The sequence below is a fragment of the Saccoglossus kowalevskii genome, chromosome 3 (genome assembly GCF_978046115.1).
Source record: "Saccoglossus kowalevskii chromosome 3, keSacKowa6.1, whole genome shotgun sequence".
Taxonomy (NCBI): Eukaryota; Metazoa; Hemichordata; class Enteropneusta; family Harrimaniidae; genus Saccoglossus; species Saccoglossus kowalevskii.
Window position 1 is genome coordinate 35611603 of NC_140643.1, and position 23404 is coordinate 35635006.

The window sequence follows — 23404 nt, forward strand, 5'->3', positions numbered from 1 at the left end:
CTACATTCACTCAGACGTATTCAAGGCATACATCGTCTGTTTTACAACACTTTTTATTCTGATGCCCGATACATTATTTACATATGTAAATTAACTTATCTCTGTTAGATATTCTGTCCATCGTTTTGTCATAAAATCGCGTACTCAAATATGTTTCATCGATCCCACCAACTAGTACAATCAATAGTGACTTCAACCCACCACTTTCACTAGATCGATGTTGTGAAATGACATGATGCAATTAATCAGATCCCAGTTTTACTGCTCTTTATTCAAAGAGTCAGCAATGTTACTTTCCTTACAATACCATCTCAGTAATTATTATTGACAAGTGGTGTGAAATATTTTCACCTGAGGCATTCTGTCATTACACTCGCATAATAAAAAATAAACAAAAATAGAAGCAATTCATTAAACTAATTGTTTTACTCTGCAAAAGAAATGTAAAACCGCACGAGAATAGTACGAAGTACAGAATGATACAGATATTTAAGAAATACATTTATGAGTATCAAATATACTTTGACCACTGTAATCTTCAATCTGTCTAGACATTTGCAAGTACGGGGAAACTGTGACATGCAAATCAGCAGATATACTTATTTCAAAACACACCAGGTTTTATATTTGAATAAGCCATAAGGATTAAATAGCTTTAGATCGATGTGATCTTTGAGACGTCGGCATGCAACACGCAGAAAAAAAGTACAAATACATACATTTCAAAACACACTATATTACCAATGCGATATAGAGTAGTATAACCTTTGATTAACTAGATCTTCAATCGACAGTGTTTGTTTTTCTTGAAAATTCCATCGTTTTTCCTACAACACCTCGCATGCAAATTGCTCTCTATCTGTATCAAATCCTCGATTTTGAGCTGTACTGAATTACACATGCGCTGTTGTTTCTTGATGAGGATTAGGAGGTGATTTAAGGGTAAAAATCGTAAAAGACCTACTTCGGAAACAAAGCCACCGAAACAAATTATCCGGCATCAAATATGTTCCGTTCTATATCTGTATGAGAAAATATTACAAATCATAGACTGACTGACACACACCTAAGTTTGTAGTTCTTTAAAGTGCCTGTGCAATGCCCACCCTCACGTTTCCCATTTTAGATCTGTGCCCCACTGAAATGGGCAGTTATTAATTTTTTTGCTGAAAATGATTACTCGTATTCAAGTAAATTTGGGATATTTCTCGTGTTGTAGCCACGCCCACCTATCCTGAAACGGTCGACTGTTTCCGGATTTCCGACTCTCGTCGAAAGTGCGCCACCAAATGCCAAAATGTGAGAGGAAGTCATACCCCTGATACCCCTGAGCCGTAATAACACTGGTCATTCAGTATACTTTTAAACGATATACATTTTTCAGTCGGCGTTTTTTTTTTCTTTCTTTTTTTGTCTATTTTCTTCTTTTTTTTGAGAGAGAGAGTTTTTAGATGTTGTGTTGTGGGCAGTTGCAGTGAAACGTATAGTCATAGTGTAAGTATTCACACGTTTCTAATCGATCCGAAGGTGCGACATCAGTGGACGAAAGCCACTTAACCTCAGATTCCTTTTTTGGAAAAACTGCGATCCTGATTATCGTTTTATAGAGACCATTTAGTCCCTGTTAAGTAAAAGGTAGCAATAATTTTGACAGTGACACGAAAACGAAGCGTCGGACAAACAGGAAATTACACAGCCCTTACACACTGCTAATTGTTTTCATTTTCGAAGGCTAAAAGTTTCTGAATTGTTTGGTGATTGGTGTTGAATGTCGAATTCACACCTCTGTTCTTTTTTTACCTCCATGCTTGCAGCTTGTAACTGTGATTTGTCGTTTTTTAAATTATTTTATAGTGATCACTATAGTCTAATGTTTAGAATGTCAAAATATGTTCTCTTTTATTTTAATTTTGAAAGTTTTACTCAGACGATCGATGAAATAAAACAGTGTAGTGACGTGCCTAGTAACCTGCTAAATAACGAGATAATTCCGACGTCAAATTCTATTTTGTCCAGCGACAGTGTACAAACGTGCGCCGCTGACGATCACGGTGACCAGCTACACCAGAACGAACATATTTCGCATCTAACTCAACCCCATGCAACAAAAATTGATACTATGTGTTCATTATGGTTCATTCCTCCTCGACGAACAAGTACATAAGTGAAAATTTAGTCAAAGACGAGAAAACTGCGGAAGAAATTTGCCTTATTTACACGTATCGGCAATGTAAGCTGCCATGCGACTTCCCCTTCTGACGTCACAAGGGGAATTTCTGTATGCAAATAAGAAGCTAATGAGGAGCCTCGTTTTAAAATACACAAAAATAAAGTTGCCGTAGATTGAGTTTAAAACACATGTTTTCACTTAAAAAAATAATTCATGCTTGGAAACATTAAAAATAATAATATTTATGTATCAATGGATAATTTTAGGCGTGAAAATAGCAGCCATTTCACAGGCACTTTAAGCGTGCTTCGCAAGATTTGTGGGCACAACGGGGAAGTACTATAACACGAGTTGTTCGCAATAAAAGCATTCAATCCAATCACGACAACTACTAGAGACATAATGTAAACCTTATTACTTTAATCACCAACATGAACTTGAAGTACTGCCATCAAGTACAGCACGACACGAGTTACATTTATCAACTCGTATGAATGAACACATAATCACTGGGCGAAAGACGATTGAGTCACATGAAATTATTAGCACGAGATGGGTTGGTACGCTATTTTCCAATCTCTTGTGGGTTATCCTCCGCGTGTGTGTGTGCACGAGCGCCCGTCTGTGCGTCTGTTCTGGAGCTGTATCTCGGACGCCCTTGGACCATTTGTCTTCAAAATTCACACCTTGCCATCCATACATATGTATACGCAATGCTTTTCATGATTCAGTCAAAGATGTATTTTGTCATCGGGCATGTGTTAACTGGATTTGTAAATTTGACTCAACATAGCGGACTGGCGGCCATTTTGTGTTTTGACAAATTTTATTTCAGGGATTATCTCATACATATTTTGAGCGATTAACTTCAAACTTTTTTCATATACATTATATCATGGTATATATTTGGACATACAATAATTTTGTCATTAAAAATGGCGGACTGCTGATCATATTTGTTGTAAAAAAACAACAATTAAAATCGGGTATTTTGATAAGTCCAGAACCAGATCTCGGGCATGTTTGGCTTGTTTGTCATGAAACTTAGGACAAGGATTGACCATTTAGGGTATTTGATGCACGTCACTTGAATTGGACTCCAGATGGCTGACGTACTGATATTTCTTTTATTTTGACAATTTGTTTTTCAGGCAATATTTTATACATGCTTTGAGAAATTCACTTCAAACTTTATACATATACAGTATATCATGGCATATATATGCACATACAAGTTTGACATCTGATCAAAGACCATTTTGATCGGTCACTGGTAGCATAGTGGTTGTCGCTCCAGACTCATGATCGGTAGACCCAAGTTCAAATCCTACCTTAGGCTGAACATCAAAGGGTCAACCCCCTACCCTGGGTGAGTGTGCCACAGACTCAATGGGAAGGCCAATTCCACTGGCCGAGATTCATTCACTAACGAATGCGACTTTGGGGGAACCTGCGTTAAGGTCCGCAGGTGCTTGTGTTCGACCGAGCCTGGTTGACGACAGGATAGCGCATTAAAATTGCCATTTTAGTTGTAAATTCGATTTTTAAATTAGACTCAAGATACTGATAGCACATTTACGTTTTGCTTTGTTTGTAGCCCCTTCTAAGGTTTATGCTTTGTTGTAAATTCACTTTGCATTTTTTTCAAGTTTCAACATCATAGTGAGTGAATATTCAAATTTGGTTTATTTTTCTGATATTTAAATCTTCAAACTATAATACTGTTGTTCACATATTCAAACTATAATAATATTGTTCGCAACTGTTTGGCAAAACATTGTTTCCAATCGTTACTGTAACTAACATAGCTACTTAACCAATTGTGTTATTCATTGGTCTATGCAAGTAAACATTCAAGTATTCTGTATTTAATATTTATACAAGTATATACATATAGTTATAGTACTATAGTTACATGCCAAACATCTAACGAAGAATGTAGAAATCAATTCATCACTGCCTTCCCGAATTGACAATTAATCCCTGATTGTTAAACCTAATGAGGTACTTGAATAAGCATAAGATATAAACTCTATAAATCGACATGTAAATTCCTCTGCAATCACGTAATGTGTGTCGTAATACTGGCGACATCGTTTCTGATACAGAGATACCCCAGGGACTCTTATGAGTGGCCATGGTTATCGTTTAAGCAATACTCTGTGGATGTACAAGACACATGACAATTCATCTTTAATTGTGTCATCAATGAAGCGTTACGAGTGACCTCAATTCGACAGACTGTAGAAACACGCAGAGATTATTTGTTGACTCTATACTTACTCTACTAAATTCATTTTCATTGTACCACACATTTAGTAGTATACATATAAAGAGTTATATGCATGCTTGTGTGTTCATTAGTACTTCTTCTTCTGTTTGAGAAGAGAGAATTTTATTGATTATTGCCACTGTAAAATCTGTTCAGCGTAACTATGGTTACTCTGCAAGTCTCATTGCGATGTGAAGTAAAGTAGCGTCGACGTCTAGAAAAAAGTCACAATGAGTTCAGTTAGAACCAGACTATATCCGGTAATACGATATATGTCTCACAATGCCTATATTCATAAAGCTGAGACATAGAAGAAATCTGCAGATGGATATATTTTGTAATTTTATTTCTGTGACGGCGAATCTCGCATAGAATGTAACAAACGAGTTATTTGACTATTTAGTGTCTACATGGCGTGCATTTGTTGTAGGTCGATAAAATATTCAGTTGTACAGTGATGTATTGTAGCTCTACTTTAAATCTACAGCATAATGTAAATACAATTTGTGACGTCTTCTCATTTTAAAAGGAATGCATAAATAACTCTTCTAGTTCATCGTTTTGTGAATATCTTGGTGACCTATCATGATTGCTATGCATCAAATAGTGGATTCCCTTTGTTCATCTTGTTGAGAAGATTCTCCGTCTTACTACACTTTATCAGACGTGTTGTTCTCTGCCCGCTTGTCCCAGTGGGACGATATATATATTTTACCAGCCGGGGAGCCATGAAGACACAGACCCATGCCTTTATAGGCCGTCACTGTAATATATTTATAGTGCATACCACGTGTTGGGATTATTGGCTGGGATCGGGAGTTCAACCTCACAACACCTGTCCTTTTATCTACCATAGTTACGATATCACTATCACTAGGCGGCTCCCAGGGCTCATCACGATCAGAATGTACTCATAAATATTTATTAAATTAAACACAGTTCAGAACAGATTCAGTCTAACACAACCAGTTGTGCGTGATTGGCCAGTACAAACGCCAGGTGCGGTTCACGTACTGTAAATCAGACTTCCACTTAATCCGTGTATTTATCCTATACGTATTATCCGCTAAGCAGACAATACGTCCATACCTAAGCTGTTAGAATACGTATAGACAATGTCATTGTCGCAAGTACAGAGTAATTGCCGGTTGCTACCTTAACCATATATTATTGACGTAGCCAATCTCAAGATGCGTCAGCGTCGACCGTGCCAAGCAAACTCGACTAATATTTACTCACTAGATTTGTATTTAGAAAATCATTGATGTTTGCAATTCACTATGTGTTTTATGTATGTATGAGCTATAAGGATACACAATTGTTGAAAATTGTGTTGCACGTGCTTATATCCAATCCACTTTATTGATATCTCGGGCATATAGACTACAATACAATTAATACCATATACATTGTATGACAATGTGTAACATTGTACAGGAAAACACATATGCATTATTTAGCCGAACACATCTTAATAAATAGTATATACTGTAGGACATGCAACAGGTAATTAATGTTTGTTTTCTAGAGATTATAGTTAATGTCAACTGCTCACCGGAAATGACTTTGTTATTTGCATATCTCAAACGAAACTTTTCTACAGTTTCGTCTCGTTAAATGCCCACCTGTCCGGTTAATTGTTATATCGAAGATATAACATCACATTTACAATCTAATTTCTTCATTAGTTTGTTTTATTGAGTTTACTATTTTGCTCTGCCTGTTAATTTCACTATGCAAACTACATCAGTAGTGACAATGTAATGATTAAAAAGATGAATGGGAAACTCGTACACAAATATGTACATGAAGTACATGTTCATCACATGTTACTCAGGGTTTGCATAGTTTTCACAATTACGTTATGGTGTGATATGAATTCAGCAACCTGTTCTTAACTAAACATGGTTATGATATGATCACATCGTTCATTTCTAAAATCTTTTTTTTTTTCGATAAAAACTGTCCAATAAAACAGTTCTAGGGTTTGTTTATTTAACATCGCCTGAAGTACCAGGATTGATCAACATTTGTTGCATTCTCATGTTAGCAAATTTAACACATCAGTGTATAGAAGTTGTAATTACTGGAGTAAATAATGCACGTCAAAATAAATCACCATACATCTATCGCGAATTAGGAAACGCTGTACAATTTGGAGTGGATAGTTACTTGAATATTGATTACACTTGAGGCTAAATTGAAGCCCTTTTCAACAAAGAGGAAATCACGATCACGATCTGCAATGCTCGTTATTTGCGTCATTGAAATCTTTCCCTTATGTAACCATATGCAACGTGGATCGGAGTGATTAATACAGACACTACTAGCTCCTTCTGCTGTATACATTGGTGGACTATTTTTCTATTTTTGTTTATTTCATTTTATTTTTATTATATAACTATTGTATTGTCATATTCAAATTCCGATATATGCTGTATACACAAATTGTGTTTCTACTTCACTTATATGTATGTAAATGGTAATAAATTATGTGACGTTTTGGCTGTCGAGAAGATGTGAGCTTGATTGATTCAAATTAATGCTTGCGACTCAGAAACACGAGCAATAACAGAACACCCCGACGTGGATAATAGTGCATTTAGATAACAAAATTAATGCTGCAATCTAGAATACAAACATGGCTATTGTCTGTGAATAATTTATATTTCCATCATCTCAATTTCCATTTGAAGCCTTATTTTTGTGTGATTAATGCTACACAACGATTAAGGTCAGCATTATATGCATTTCTTCCTCATTTCCAGTTGAATAATGAGTATCTTGACTGCCACTGTGGGTATAATTTTTCAGTTAGTTCTGTTTGAATCTTAGTTGTTTTTACAACTGATTGGGTGACCGCGTGTACAGTATGAATTTAACGTATACGGGTTTCAATGCCACGTGATATATTGAGCATGTCATCAAATCCGCCGTTTTGTACATCGCAGTTTGTCGTTTTATCATTACAAATTATTCTCCCTACCACACAACTCGGGTTGTCAGATATAATGTTTAGTTTGTATTTCAAAACCTGAAACAATTGTGAGGTTTAGTTAACAATTTGGATGTGCTAGTGAAAAAGTTCAAAGAACCCTGATTTTATAGTCTGGAATTTTCGTCATTTGTAAAGTAATGAGATTGATTTTTCCTGAACTAATTCGACTCAGGTATGCGCAGTAGTAGGATATGGTATTTATGAATTCCGTGGTTTTGAAATGATTTTGCATGGGCCTTGTAAAGCAGTGTAATTTAGTGTATTAGTTGAAAAGATTATTATTGCTTATCCATGTTGTCTAAACTAGGTTTATGCTTTCGTCAGTTTTATTTCAAAATTTTATTTGACCAGCAAATCCATTTGTCTCTATTCACAACTGTAATTCGGGATTATCTACTAAACATTGATTTTTGTATCATATGCTGCATATCGATTGAGCCATGAAACGATGTTTGATACACAAGGGGATTTCACACAAGGTCACGGCACAACGGATTGTAACAATAAAGACGATTAATTCACATGTATACTGATTGTAAAACACTGGTTTAAGTACTAGTAACATTTTATTCGTATGTACAGTGTCTAGTAGATGTCTCGCAATAAAATAGGTACAGTACAGTACAGTATAGTATAGAACATTAATAATAATAATTATTTATGCAATGACAATTTTTGGAGTCAGTTCAACTTTAAAGTCATTTCATACAATTTAATACACAGTATATCTTCAGCATGTGTAACGTCGTCAATAGTTGCATTCATTGGTATAACCATATATCTTTTTCGTTCCGATTAGTTTAAATGTATTTCGGTGTGACATGCCTATATATAACAACCCGTGATTGCTACACGATATATACTAAGTTATGTTTCTCTCTGCTGTACTTTATAGGAATGTTTTTCTTCTATTTCCTAATCAAGTTAATGATCTGAATAATGGTAATTAATAACAGAGTTTAAGCATATAAATAACTGAACACTGTTTAGATAACATATATCTAATTGGTGTCATCGTGATATAATTCTATACAAAGAATTACTTTTCTATTTTTCAGATTTCTATGTAGAGTTGTGTTTAATGTGAAAATATCTTTAGTCATGTGCATTTAGAAAAAATTATCTCAGGAATATATTTCTCCAATTATTACTTCTGAAATGTACGTATGTAATTATTTCCTGGCTGTATCGTCATTTTTTGAAAGTAAGATAGTTGATGACTTTTTGGAGTGAAATTTTGTTGATAGCCAGATTTAGAGAAGCACATTCGTACATAATATGTTAACAATTGTTTACATACGTAGAACTTTTTGGATTATATGTGATCTAACAAGTTTTGTTTACAATCGACTTTCAATCAATTATACCTATATACCCCAGGGTCCATGATTTACCTTATTCAGTCTGGCATATAATTGTGATCATGCGTTAACAATAACTACAGAATTCGAAATGCTTGACATATACATACAGCTTGTTAGTCTAGTAGGTATTTGTCTTCTAATAACAAAGTACATTTACATGTACAATTCCCCAATAATATTTTTAGGTTTCAACAAGGGGTACCCATAAACATAAGAATAGTGCTAGAATGTGAAATATGCTTGTGTCAAAACTCATGATACTATGAATTGTTTGAAGTAAAAAAAAAGAGTTTTATGATTTGTGTATGTAGAACATTGTCACACCATTGCTATAATTGATGAGTTTCAATATAAGCACTATATCAGTTTAATAATAAAACAGCAGTTAGCTCTTCTTGTAATTCCCTTGCATTGGTTTGTGTTGATGGTCCCATATGACCTATGCTGTATTCAGTTTCGTATCCAATATTAACACTAGTATATTCCCAGCTTATTGTGTTATTTAACCTCATAGTCCCAGTTCATGTGAAAGTGTGACACGGAATACACGAACGGGATTTGCTATATATATATAAACCGCTCATAGAACGATATATTACGTAAACCAACGGTGTAAGCGCAAAAGCAACTTTTCTATATTGCGAAGAAAATGACATATAACTCGATCCAGTATGATTAATAGCCGTGGTAGTCATTAAATTCACCGATATGTCTTGTAATCCACATATTATTCAATTAGGTGTCATTTAAAAAAATATGGGAATGGCTGAAGATGTCATAGCTGTGTACTTGCATGCATGCATCGCCATGATATATTATTACTTATGAGCTGTTAAAATAGTGTTGAAAAACGTGAGGTAAATAAACCAACAATAAAGTTTTGTAAATAGCTATACTTGTTTTGAAAATACCATTATTTTCATAGTAATGGGCACTGCGCAACGCAAGCATTAAAGCTATCATGAAATAAACTTACTATTAAGTATTTCTCGTGCAAATGTTTTTTGGATAAGTTTGTTAAAGCTTAGCCAGAATTTGTTCTGCACAGGTGAACATGGTGGACATTAGTATTGTATTGTTAATGTATTGTACTACTTTATGTATAACATTAATATCTGAAATCATATATCTTCATTTAAGTGTTTTTTGTCATTAATACCAAAATGGATATATACTGCCCCATAACGCTTCATTGCAGGGCTTTGTTAATTTGAAGAATAATTTATATTCGTATCACGTGGTCAACCAAGTCGAATTGTGGGACGTTTATATAAACACTGCAGATTTATAATAATATGATTATTCATGTATACTTGAATCATGTGACTTATTTAACAACAATGTTGACGCCCCAAAGACAGATTTAGATTTCATACAAAGGAATTACCATCGTATTAGGATATGCACTCTTACAACAAACATTTTCCTGATGTATAAAGACATTGCAATTAAAGATCAGAAGAGAACGTGTACGCTGTTGGTGAAGAAACGAATCAGGCTATATATATATATATAAAATGATAAACATGGACCAATCAGCATAGTTCAATTTTATTGTACTACGTCTTCACAATAAATCCTATCGCATTAGAATATTACCCCAAATTGCCAAATATGACAACGAGGGGAATTGATTTACTATATTCCCTTCTGATAGCGTAATATATAGGTACAATAGAAACAATTTGAGAGATAAAGCAGCGAAATAACTATATGTAATCCAGGTTAAATCTCACTGAGGGATTATTTTTCTTCATGCTTTTACTATTATGGGTTAATGTCATTAGGATACCGATAATGAAAATAAAACGTCGTTACCGCACAGTTGTTTTGAGAAATCAAGAGTAAGATTGCCCGGAACTCCAAGTTTGGTTAATTAAAGTTCGAATTATAATTTGGACGTGGTTTTACAACAGTGGATTTGGCTTCTAAAATATGGACGTTGTCATGTTTGTAACTCGATGTTTTCGGAACTCGATGTCCGTAACACGAACAATTCAGCATCTCCACTCACACTGCCTTAATATATTGCACTTGATTCATCGTCGATATATCCTACAAACTCGTTATCTTTATAACATTAAGCCAAAATGTTATAACTCAACTGTATAATTTTGTGTAATAAAATATGAACACCTAGATGTATTTAATGTGTGAAATCGAAAAAATGACCCCAAGGCCATCGAAGATAGCGTGACCAGTACATATATCATTACCCTACAAATATTATACCTCTGGATATTATATTACTGTGCTTCTCAAGTGAATATCCTTCTCGTACATCATATGCATCTGCATGGAATGCAATAAGCACGTCGATTTCTATATTTGCATTGCAAGCTAAGGGCAATAGTGTATTAATTCCTGATAAGTGACTGCTGCTACAATTACGTATGGCTTCTTCGTACCAGCCGTATGTTACATATACATAAAGAGAATATAGATATATCAAATATATTAGATGGAATCAGGTCATGCAATTTACAGTGCACGCTGCAGATGACATGTACATAATGTAGAATCAATGAAATGAATGTATGACAACGTATTCTACAAATGGCACACTTATAGAACACTTTGTGCAGCAAATTTGGAGCACAAAGTCTTCTTGAGTCTAAGTTCATGACTGTTATTATTTTGAAGCGTTGTCAATACCAGGGAATTTGCTGTCATTATAAAGTAGAAAAGTTCAGTGAACGGAACTATTTCACAGCCCGTTCCCTGAGTGTAATTTTATTAATTATCTCTCCAACTCTAACTAGATCTAAGAATTGATAATATATAATAACAGATTATACAGCTCATATGTAGGACAGTAACAAGGAAATGCCGGACCCTTTCTGTCTGCACTTCTAGTGAATGACCAACTAACACCCTCACCTAATGCCAGAAATAACTGACACGCCACATATAGCAATAGGTAGAAGCAGAAAACGCACCAAGGTGAATATTCATACATTTTATTAAGGTAACGGATTGTTTACACAAAAAAGGCAATCCTGTGGAGTAATAGTAACAGTTTAATCAATAGCAGCTTTCACGGTTCCACGAAACAGCATACAGTTAATCTCAGAATCGCCATTCTATACGCTTATCGAATACAGTGATGTGTGAAGCATACACACTATAAGTACACGCAGTAACGATATGGCATTCCAGGATGTTAATAGAGCCGGTTAGAACAGGTAACACAATAACAAGTCCAGACTGTCAAAACGCCCGGTAAAAGCTAACCAAGTTTAGTTGTTCACTTGCTCAATACGACACTTTTCAGCACAAGTTGAAAATAGACTAATGTACAAAAATTACACCCATCCACAGCACAGTTGAATAAGTCACTAGAAACAGATTCTACAAAAAGGTGGGAAACTAAGTTTCTGGAATAACTTCAAGCTGCGAGAAAATTTGGCAGACATCTATACAATACACTTGACTTGAGCAAACTTATCTCAGACTAACACCAACCCAAAAATTGGCGCCTCACCAGTTGATAATAAAATTACGAGTCATCACGCGTAAAATTGCAGGAGATGCTCACTCCTAGAAAAATAGATGAGCAACGTTCCCCACGTCCCATCACGCTGCAGAATTACCCAGCACACACTCACCTACTACAATACTATCCCATTTCATCACTTCAGTCTGCACTAGTAAAATACATTAAATAACACTTGTGACGTCACACTACTGCACTGTGCAGTTATTATCAGTTATTATTATAGTTACCACCGAGTCTGGCGAGGTAGTTTTAGAATCAATCGGAGTTTGTTCAAGGTTGTTTCTAGAACCCCCCAGAAGTTGTCCTAGAACTCCTTATAGAATTCACCTGCACATCTTCAATAATGTATGTAAGAACGACTTTCTTCTCAGAAATGGTAAATAGTCAATATAAGGACAGTAAAAGCAATTCCATACCCTGAGTACCGTGTTGCTGTCCTTGTCACAATACCCCCGGGACTTGTGGAGTTAATATCTAAATAGGGGTTAAATTCAAAATATGAAAATACTGAAGAATACGTATTTCCTAGCTGATACAGAAAACTAACGCCCCTTTTGCATAAAGATACTTCAAGCCCACACAATTGGGAAAACATTTAATAAGATATTAACGCCGTACTAACAATCAAAAAGTGACCAGTTGAAAAGGTCATCTCAAAGTTTTTATTGCCATTTTGGAAGATAAAGAATTGCCCGAGAGGGCGACCTAGCATAATCACATTGCATTCTGGGATTCTCAATATTTTCACTATCAATCACAAGTGAGCAAGTTGCCGAGTTGAATTTTACACTGTGACCATTCAAGAAGCGAGACAACTACCTTAAATTTCTGGTATGTGAGAGCTAGTCAATCTTGGTGAGATAATTAATCATGAACTTGATCGTCACAAGTAATAAATATTGTACTTCACAAACTTGAATGCTAATTAAAATAATGAATGTAACATAACATCGGGGATGGATAGTAGAATTCAGAGCTGCATGTTATTATTTTTTCCGTCCCTCGAGTGACAGGAAACTCCGTTTGACAGCACCCAACTTAATCAGGTTGTGTTAGCCCTCTTGCTATGGTGATTACTATGACCTCTCTCTACAACCTCTGCTTTGGCCTTGTACCTGTACAGAATAAAGCGGTGATCTTGTACGATGTGACGTTGAAGCAATTTGGCGATTGCAAAGCATAGGACTATGAGTATAATATCGGTCTGACGGTGAGACAATTATTTGTTGAAAATTCACTTTCAAGGCATTAAAAATAACATGCTGCATGGTTCAAGACGCTTCAAGTTTAAACACTACAAATGAATTTGGACAGGTCTCAGACTGATGTAATCAATCTCTAGTGCATGTGCAGTGTGAATAATATTTCACTAAAGTAGACAATGAAAGTAGAAATGGTAAATAGTCAATATAAGGACAGTAAAAGCAATTCCATACCCTGAGTACCGTGTTGCTGTCCTTGTCACAATACCCCCGGGACTTGTGGAGTTAATATCTAAATAGGGGTTAAATTCAAAATATGAAAATACTGAAGAATACGTATTTCCTAGCTGATACAGAAAACTAACGCCCCTTTTGCATAAAGATACTTCAAGCCCACACAATTGGGAAAACATTTAATAAGATATTAACGCCGTACTAACAATCAAAAAGTGACCAGTTGAAAAGGTCATCTCAAAGTTTTTATTGCCATTTTGGAAGATAAAGAATTGCCCGAGAGGGCGACCTAGCATAATCACATTGCATTCTGGGATTCTCAATATTTTCACTATCAATCACAAGTGAGCAAGTTGCCGAGTTGAATTTTACACTGTGACCATTCAAGAAGCGAGACAACTACCTTAAATTTCTGGTATGTGAGAGCTAGTCAATCTTGGTGAGATAATTAATCATGAACTTGATCGTCACAAGTAATAAATATTGTACTTCACAAACTTGAATGCTAATTAAAATAATGAATGTAACATAACATCGGGGATGGATAGTAGAATTCAGAGCTGCATGTTATTATTTTTTCCGTCCCTCGAGTGACAGGAAACTCCGTTTGACAGCACCCAACTTAATCAGGTTGTGTTAGCCCTCTTGCTATGGTGATTACTATGACCTCTCTCTACAACCTCTGCTTTGGCCTTGTACCTGTACAGAATAAAGCGGTGATCTTGTACGATGTGACGTTGAAGCAATTTGGCGATTGCAAAGCATAGGACTATGAGTATAATATCGGTCTGACGGTGAGACAATTATTTGTTGAAAATTCACTTTCAAGGCATTAAAAATAACATGCTGCATGGTTCAAGACGCTTCAAGTTTAAACACTACAAATGAATTTGGACAGGTCTCAGACTGATGTAATCAATCTCTAGTGCATGTGCAGTGTGAATAATATTTCACTAAAGTAGACAAATCGCGATATTGCATGAAAGCCCTGGGGCTCAGGCGATCAAGGAAATGTATGTTACCACTTGTCAACTGGTTTGTATCATTCATCTATTTACCTCCACAAACTAGTCGTTCCGTTAAAATCAGTCGTTATTATTTGAATATGAAAGACGTAAAATGAACGAGTCAGATAACCACTAGAGTCAAATTTAAATTTTCAGCTTTCTCGGTGTGATCAGGGTATGGAACAGAAGTTCATCAACGACATTGAAAGACGCCGAGGGTTATCAGATGAGAACAGACCAAATGCGTGAAGATATCCTATACAGAAAATGTAGGCGGTTGAGCTTATTACCAATTTTACAGCCTGAATCAGAACGAATTACTCGGCATTGGAATGGCGAATTTCGTTTGTGGAAGATGTATTAGTTTAAGTTTAGTTTTTAGTGGACTAGTTATTGTCAAAAAAACATGCAATATATTCTCTTGTTGGTAAATTCATTCGAGATCTTATTTTGTCATTATGAGGCCGTTATAATAAGTTGCAAACGGGAATCAAAACTAGTGCAGGACGTGATTGAAGGGCAACATTCGTACTCGGGGAAATCAACGAAATCTGGAAGCCAGGGATTGTGTTAGATTTGCAATGATATGACGGGATAAGTCTTTGACACTGATGATTGCTGATCCCTTCCCATCAATAATATTGTCAAAACACGGATTAGACCGTTCTGGTGACTACTGACTGACATTAGGGATAATATGCCTGATTCATCTCTGTGGAGCCCCTTAGCGAGGGGCTCAGTGCTATGGATTCATGATAACACACCATGTTTTTGCCGATTTTTGCATTCCCCACATGTCATTCTTCTTTCGTCTCCATAAACTCTGCCACATGCAACACACTTGTGGGTGGGCTTTTGTATGAAGATCACAGGCCGTGCAATAACGTTCTCTGTAAGAATGATAAGTGATTGGGTATGGGTGTCCAGAGACCATGGATCTACTTACTCACAATACTTCCCAAATGAAGTGGATTTGGCGTTGGAGTGTATATAGGTGGGTGTATATTTCAGAGTAATGACCTCGTTGGTAAGCAACCCATTATTTTGTGTTAATTATATATAACAGTTTATAGGACAGTATGCCCGAGTTGGATGAATTATGTAACTATACTAAACGATTACAAAAGTTATTCGTGATCCATGCAATAGTGGTACACGATCTTCATACACATACGGAACTAACGGCTTACAATCTCCGTAAACACACAATGCGTGTTAATAAACATTTTAATATATAGCGAATTTGGGAGTTTTATGAAGATGAACAATGACGAAGCTTAAATTACTCTTACACATGTGACATCTTCTTGAATATTAGTATTAACCTGTAAATTCATGACATGTAGACCATTCATGACAATTGTATACATGCTTGTAAACGGTGTACCCAGGGTAGGTACTTTGATCTATTTGTTGTCACAAGGTATTATGTTAACCATTGCATTCATTCATTCACACATAAATGTACAAAATGAGTGTTGTGTCACCTTTATGATAAAAAATACTGTTATTTAACCAGCACAGACAGTGGTCACGTTCAAGGTACACACACAAGGTTTTTACAAGTCAACACTAGGGTAGCCAAGAGTATCACGGAGAACGGTCAACATCAGTCAACATTATGGATAGGCATGAGTATTTCGTGTTTGCACCAGTCAACATTAGGGGCGGGTAGGAGTATTCCGTTGTTGTATCAGTTAAAACATGGCGCGGACAGAAATAGTCTTGGGTAGAAAAATCAGCACTTGAAGTAGAAGAGTTGCAATACCTAATTTTTAAAAACATTATGGATAAAAGTCGTTATTGTTTTTACGTTATCTGATGACTGGTTGAAATGTTACGTTAATAGTTAATTATTACATTTACACTAAAAAAACACATTAAAGTTTGGTTGCTACATGCGCGCTTTAGCGTACATAGTATACGACGATATCCTTGCATAATTGTATGATTTTAATATTATTGACAGTGGTTCATTATATTTAATGCCAATCTTTTATTATTCTTTTTGTTCTTTTATTCGTTTCTGAAAACGACATTGTATACATATCCACAGTACAGGGCCTTGATAGGATACATTATTGCAAACAATCTGCTATATTGACGTCGTAAAAACCACTTGGTATCGATGATGCTATAATATAAAGTAACTTAATTACATCAGTTTATGTACATGCATAAAAAAATAATACATAAATATGAAATTATGTCTTCGCATTGGGTATGTATCATGGCATACATAAAGCCCGCGAAATGGCGTTGAAACATAGATTATATAAAAAGTAAAACACGCGCCTTATTTTTTTTTAAATTTTAAAAAGTAATTTGGAGCTGTCTCATTTTGGACTTTGTCGAATTATGTAACATTACTGTTGTTTACATTATATATGGAACTACATGTATATGTTTTACAGAGTAGTATGAGGGCGTATATGTGGACTTAATGAAGAGATAAAATAAAATGATTGATTGCAACGATCTAATTTTATCGAGCGTGGAGATATGAAGAACATTGTGTATGATAAACCGACAATGGTTCTATACACTTTAAAAACCTCAGCCTGTAGCACAAATTGACTGGATTATTTATATGTCATTAGCGAAACCCAGGCTACAGTGTTCTTATATCTATCCGTAACCGCACAAATATATTCCGTTGATTTATTCGGCCATGCACCGATACACACAGACGGAAAGTTGGCAACTTTGTGCTGAAACGACATGCCTTGTGATATACCCGTAACTGGGATCATCACATGCAGTCGCATATGTTCCCCATGAATCAGTTTTACGATAAATTCAATATAATGTACAGTGCAATTTCATTTGAAATCCAAATAAGATAACTGAGACTTTTAAAAGTGTTTATTTATGACATAAATACGTCATTGGTGACATTTTATTCATACCTGTATATGCTGTAATGCGATTATACATATTCGAATTATTTTGATATTCTGTCTTTCTGTTGAAATGATATTACCCATACATATTCATTTGAAAATACTCAAATTCGTTTTATTGTACAACGATTCGCACACACAGGTTTTTCTGGTCATGTCTCGCTGACGCGTTGAGTGAATTTTACGACACAGCGAATCTTTAACATCTGCTCACAGAATACCCGGATGTGATCGTTTCATTCAGTTTATATTACCTTCTAAACAACGCAGACGAGGAGCGAGTACTCATATTGCTGAAAAGTTCGCTCTAGCCAGTAGCGACGAAGCCAGTAATGAGTGCTTCCTATATTTCCGCCGGGTATACGCTGCTTCGCTGAATACAACTATGGCAAGACACTCAGTTCTCGAATCAACTGGACATTTGTACGAAGTATTCACGAGTGTGTATGTGTTTCTACATCATTGATCATCTATTAACATTGGGCTTGTGTTGAACGGAAAACACCTTTGAATTTGACCGACGGCAGAATGTCGCCGAGACACGACAACTTTCAGTACAGCTACTACAACTGCATATCAGACTCAATGTTTTACAATACGTCTAAAGATTTGTGTCACCATGCAATAAAGATATGTGGGATCGACAACTCCACTATGCTGCTCTTGGTTATCACCTTTGGATCCATTGGTTTCCTTGGAAACACTGCTTTCATCTTCGTTGTAGCCACAGTTAAATCCATGCGTACGTTACCAAACTATTATATAATCAACCTGGCAGTTGCCGATGTTCTGTGTTTAATAAGCTTTCTATTACAACCTGTATTGTATCAATTCGCCTTCGCTAGTAGCGAAACCTTCGTGTTTCTGCGTGTCTTCATAATAGACACCGGGACTTTTACATCCATTCTTACAGTGGCAATGATCAGTACTGATCGATATATCGCTCTGTGTAGACCAATGCGAGCTAATGGAATTAAACGTAGAATACGTGTACTCACTATGATAGCGCTGACCTGGTTGGTGGGAATATTGTTAGGTCTGTGTGAGTACCTTACTGTTACTCTGTTGTCTGGTCAGATTGCAGCAACTGTCGTCATTTTAGTATTCGCCTGCGTGACAGTATTTTTTCTGGTTTTTGTTGTATTACTGTATAGCTTAATTGCGAAAGAGTTTGCTGTGAAGTGTCTTAGACTACCATCTCGAGGAATTCTCCCATCGTCAGCGCGATTAAGAGAAGAGAGACAAGTCCTTGGCATTTGTTTAATCATAGTTTTCGTTTTCTTCGTATGTATCGCTCCGAGTGTGTATATTCTACTATTGTCAGCAATTACGCTGTTCTACCCCAACGTGTCTCTCCACAGTGAATTCAATTACTGCATGATTTCTATTTCACCGGTCATGATGATTATTAACTTTGCACTAAATCCTTTTGTGTACAACCTGCCGAGCGGTAATCACCGCATCGCTTTCAGACAGGCATTTTCCGGTCAGATGGCGCAACGTTACACAGTCTGTCGAATGTCCGCTCATCGGTCACGCTCGTCAGGGAAGAATATGGAGATAAGTGGAAGCACTGCTGTCGCCGATTCCCCGCTTGAGATTCAGATGACGACCTTCAGTCTGTTGTCGCCTCTATAATAGAGGCAGGGTATATACAACCATATCGTAGATTTTGTAATACACGAAACTACTCCCACAACTACTTATAACCATTTTCTTTTACAAGTGAGGGATTAGTGTTTTGTGAAAATATAATGCTTTCTTGAAAACAGAACACGTGTCTTTGTTTTGATCTGTTTGTTGTTTCAAGAGTAATTCTATATACTTAAGATATATCCACAATTTGTTTACACATACTCACAAGCAATATGTTGAAAGTGCAAGTGGAATAACAAGACAATACTATATCTCAAATATTTAGCACTGTCCTCATTTGTATTCATATCTATGGTCATTACTACGCATATGTAAGTAACTGAACCTTACTTGTACCGAATCCAAGGACATTCTCGCTAAATCCAACCAATAATCAAAATACTGCTACGGGCACACGACTACCTGATGTATTCTACGGTATCACTATACTAATCCTCATGCGCATCTCATAGATTGAATTGCCGTTTCTATATCATGTTCACACATTAAATATGTATTTAGTATTTGCCAAATGTTGGTTGGCTCCGTTTATTAGTTTGTTGGCACCAAGATCAAGATTCAATTTTTGTTATATTTAAAAAAAATCACAATCAATTCTGACAGTAGTTTAACTATGATACATCCTATTTTGGTTCAGTGTAGCGATCAAGGGCAAGTAGCGCAAGCAAGGTTAATTTGATTCTAACCGCGGGATATGGATTCGGAGTAATGAACACAGAATTACATTTGATAAAAATTACTCGAATGTACTGTTAGCACAAATATATTCTTAGAACTTTACTCAACATAGTTTAGGGTAAAAAAACGTGTTACACTTTAGTGAGCATGCCATAACACATATTTACTTTCCATCTAATTGTTTTGTGGTGCAACGTAGCAACGTTTTAGTTAGATGGAAAGTAAATATGTGTTATGGCATGCTCACTAAATAATTTATACATCAGTGTCAAAGACGAACAGATCGGAATAAAAAGACAATCTTCTAAATTCTGCAAATATCCGCCCAGTTTTCGACGACCAAGAAACATTAACTTCATCACTATTTCTTCGTCGCCATTCAAAGATCATACAGTGGATTTTCCCAGTGTCTCCAATACAGAAGACGTTTCTCATAAAACAATGTTATTAACCTGACATATCACTAACAGTATGTATACACTTGTAGTACATTGTAATTCAATTGCGGTATTGATTTGGTTGCGTATATTTAGACTTTATTTTATTAATTTATCGTCAAAGTCAACTTTTTACACCTTCCACAAAAGATAAGAAAAAGCATATTATTTGATCACAGGCAATGAAAAAATGTGGCTACTATGTTTCGTTTACTTTCGCATATTTTCTTTATTGTCGGCTGAACATTGTTTTTTGTTATGTATTTAGTATCTTTTCGCAGCTCAGTATGTATTCAATAAGATAAAACCAAGTGCCACAAACTGATCAATGTTCTCGTAAATTGTTGATTTTTTAATCAAAGAAGCCATCTAGTTGTCTGCGAAAGAGAATCACTCGTCAGCCTTAAAGTATGTATTCAGTAGCTTTGTGGATGTATATGGATGTTTGAAGTAACGTGAAGAAACGAATAACGCAGTAAGAGAATACCATTGCAATGGTCACTTCGTCACACTCACTTCACAGAGTGCAATCAAATCCATTATACACTATTGAAATAACACCTTGTATTATAATTCGTATTGATAACACCATAACAAACCTTAGGTTTTAACACGCGCGTATCCCATGCATGCCTATCTGTACGCAGGGGTGTGATTTGCAGTACCTTTAATCGGTAAGGCTTTTCACGCGGTGCTCAATCAACTGTCAAGTAACTACATAAAAAAGAATTGTTTTCGATAAATGCTTCAATGCGTCGAACGTTTTATGAAGGTTGATATTTATAAATGACATACTTTCGACATGTGGTACACGTCAAATTCGTAATTTCAATGATTGATCAGCGTGGATACGCATAGATAACGTTTGATAGTTGCTAGAGTGGTATATTAAAGAAACGTTACGCTGTGATTACATCCATATTGCATATATTTCATGTCCTAATGTTGGTTTCAGATGTCTCACTTTTATTCAATTGGGATACAATAACAGCTTTGAACTTGACACTGCAGCTGGGGTTGACAAACGACGATTACACGGTGTTTTGATTATAAAAGTTTTTTTAATTTAAGACTTACACATATTATTTCAACACTATTGTAGGATTCATCACGTAGCATGTTCTGATTTGCTAGATCTTTCCATACAACGTCGTAGTCACTAAATATTATTAACCTGAATACTTAATAACAGTGGCGTGATTTCATGTAAATGCAAGCCACGGATGAACGCCGTCGTGAAATATATGCGTAATAACACGTAATCTAACTAATGTTTAAAGAACTACCAGTATAAACAATTATTTGGATCCGGGTAATGTGCAAACACTACACTTAATGACACGATGACGATGATGCGAATAAAAATGATAAAAAATGTATTCGTACGAACTGTTTGAGAACGGCATTCAGTCTAAAAGATGTAATACAGTCATCTGTTGCTTTGAACACTTGTACGCTTTATCTTCAAACTGACGTGTTATTATAACACATCACAATACCTGCAATCATTTGACTTTACACGTATATGTATCTATACATATATATATATATATGCACACACGTCGATGTGTACGTGTCACATTATTTTCAACCGCACATTCATTTAGTGTTAATATTGTATTTTCTGTCGGCACCACACAAGGTTGTCTCGAACGTAACGACATCGTAATGTTTTTATATCAACGTCGGCATCATTGATTCACAGCAGCTGATTACTTCAAACACATTTAATCAAGTCGTAACTATGTATTTAATATATTTAATAAAAAAACAACGCGACTGTGTAGACTGTTAGTTTGTTAATATTATTCACATTCGATGTTCATCTTCTTTGATCATAGTACACAAAGTCGCAGGACCTGCGTAATTAGTAAATGGTACTAGCGTCTTGTTTAAAATGCATATCTCCATTGGTGGGGTGATGCGTTAAGGTGTCGAATCAGTGATTGGACGTTAGATTGCGCGGGGCAATGGTGTGCGCGCAGCAACGACAATTACGAGGAATGCAATTGAGTAAAAGAGGATTGATTTAACTGTACTAGCGGAAAATCTTCAAATCGCCTTACAATGATTGTCGTGATATTGCTGAAAATATCAAGCGATATCCCCGGCAGTATTCAATCCTGTAATACAAGAACAAGACATCATAACAAAACATTTACGTTCGACTTGTTTCTCGGAAGGCATGTCAAGTAGTCGACAATTTGAACCTTTCGCGTTGGAAAAAATTATAATCATCTACAACATTGTGTATCGACAGAAAGTATATAATAGACACTGAAAACGCTTAACGATACCTAATGACATCCACGGTTTCTCTCACAGGCGTCGTTAAGATCTGCATTTGAGCCAGTAGCAATAACAACAAATGGAAACAAATTCTAAGAGCTTCGTTTCTTTGTTTACAACACACATCTCCGACAGGTGAATAATTGAAATGCGTCTCGTACCAAGTGCTTCTTTCATCGCTTGTGTCATTTAATCGATATCGGCATTCTGGTTGTTTTAACAACATCATGAACACCGTAATCCAAGAAAAACCATAGTTCTTAACACACGTACTTCACTACCTTCTACGACCACGCCAAGTTCAGTAGCGTGAGTAAGAACACACGCGGAGAGTAGAGATGTTACTTTAATTGTATAGTACTTTTGTAATGGAACTCATATTGTATTTGAGGCGAAATGCAATATTGATTGTATTTTGCGGCGAAACAAATCTTTCAAATTATGACATTGTGTCGCGTCAATAAAGCATCGCGTTTGATGTTAGACAATTGGCATTGTGTTTACTGCTTATATTTCCTTTGCAGTCATTTTACTGATTAATTAGTTATTTCAAGTATGTGAGCAGAATATACAAACACATTCGTATCAGGTTATGGCGAGTCACTCGTTTTTGTACGAGAGATGGAATTAGCATTATTATATTGCCTGATTGTTATCGTCTTCTCGTCTTTTATCTTATTCAAGTTTTTCTAGTG

At 35.8% G+C, this 23404-nt stretch overlaps 1 protein-coding gene across 1 annotated transcript; it reads left to right on the forward strand.

Annotated features, from left to right (window-relative positions):
• Window positions 1-18177: 18177 nt before the first annotated feature.
• On the forward strand, window positions 18178-19287 carry LOC102802287 (neuropeptides capa receptor-like). The gene has a single exon (XM_006822415.2). It carries the CDS (start codon window positions 18178-18180, stop codon window positions 19285-19287), a length of 1110 nt encoding a protein of 369 aa, XP_006822478.2.
• The last annotated feature ends 4117 nt before the right edge of the window (window positions 19288-23404 follow it).